The following is a 509-nucleotide window of genomic DNA, read 5'->3' as shown; positions in this document are numbered from 1 at the left end:
TTTAGTGTAAAACACTTTTTTTGTCCCCATAAAGATGAGCGACCCCACAAATGTATTAATGTCAGTACTGTGTGTTCACATTTACTTTTAGACCTGAGAAATCAACCATACAGGCGGACGGACGGACGGAGACCAGCACAGCGGCAGGACACCTAAAGTACACACATATGGCTTCACAGTCCTCCCGGTTCAGTGTGATGAAGATTTACGCATGTTTCCATGTGTCCTGCTGTACTGTATAGCGTAAAGCTTTATGGTGATAGCCTTCAAGTCACTGTGGTTTACTGAGAATACGCACTGTATGAAGACTGATGACGTAATGTATATAAGACAGATGAAATTCCCCAAACTATTCCGTGGTCAGTCTTTAACTTTAGTATAACTCGAAAGGCAGGTTTTGTAAGGAATTGCACTTTTGAATAGATTTCCAGAATTAAGACAAACCAGCTTTAGACACATATTTCATTACTCATGGCTTAATTGAATATTTTTCTTTGACTGTTGAAAGT

The 509-nt window shown here is 39.5% G+C and overlaps 1 protein-coding gene across 1 annotated transcript in view; it reads left to right on the top strand.

Annotated features, from left to right (window-relative positions):
- fmnl1a (formin-like 1a) overlaps nucleotides 1-211 on the top strand; it is a gene marked incomplete at its 5' end in the record, with an annotated part of 20,712 nt that extends 20,501 nt beyond the window's left edge. The window contains one exon of the mRNA XM_080857003.1: nucleotides 92-211. Within this exon, the coding sequence (XP_080713129.1) occupies nucleotides 92-156 (65 nt within the window). The 3' untranslated portion in view covers nucleotides 157-211. The remainder of the gene's footprint in view (nucleotides 1-91) is intronic.
- Between the last annotated feature and the right edge of the window lie 298 nt (nucleotides 212-509).

The sequence above is a fragment of the Sprattus sprattus genome, assembly GCF_963457725.1.
Source record: "Sprattus sprattus genome assembly, chromosome: 18".
Lineage (NCBI taxonomy): Eukaryota > Metazoa > Chordata > Actinopteri > Clupeiformes > Clupeidae > Sprattus > Sprattus sprattus.
The sequence above is the reverse complement of the archived record's forward strand: the minus strand, read 5'-3'. Positions and strand labels throughout refer to the sequence as shown.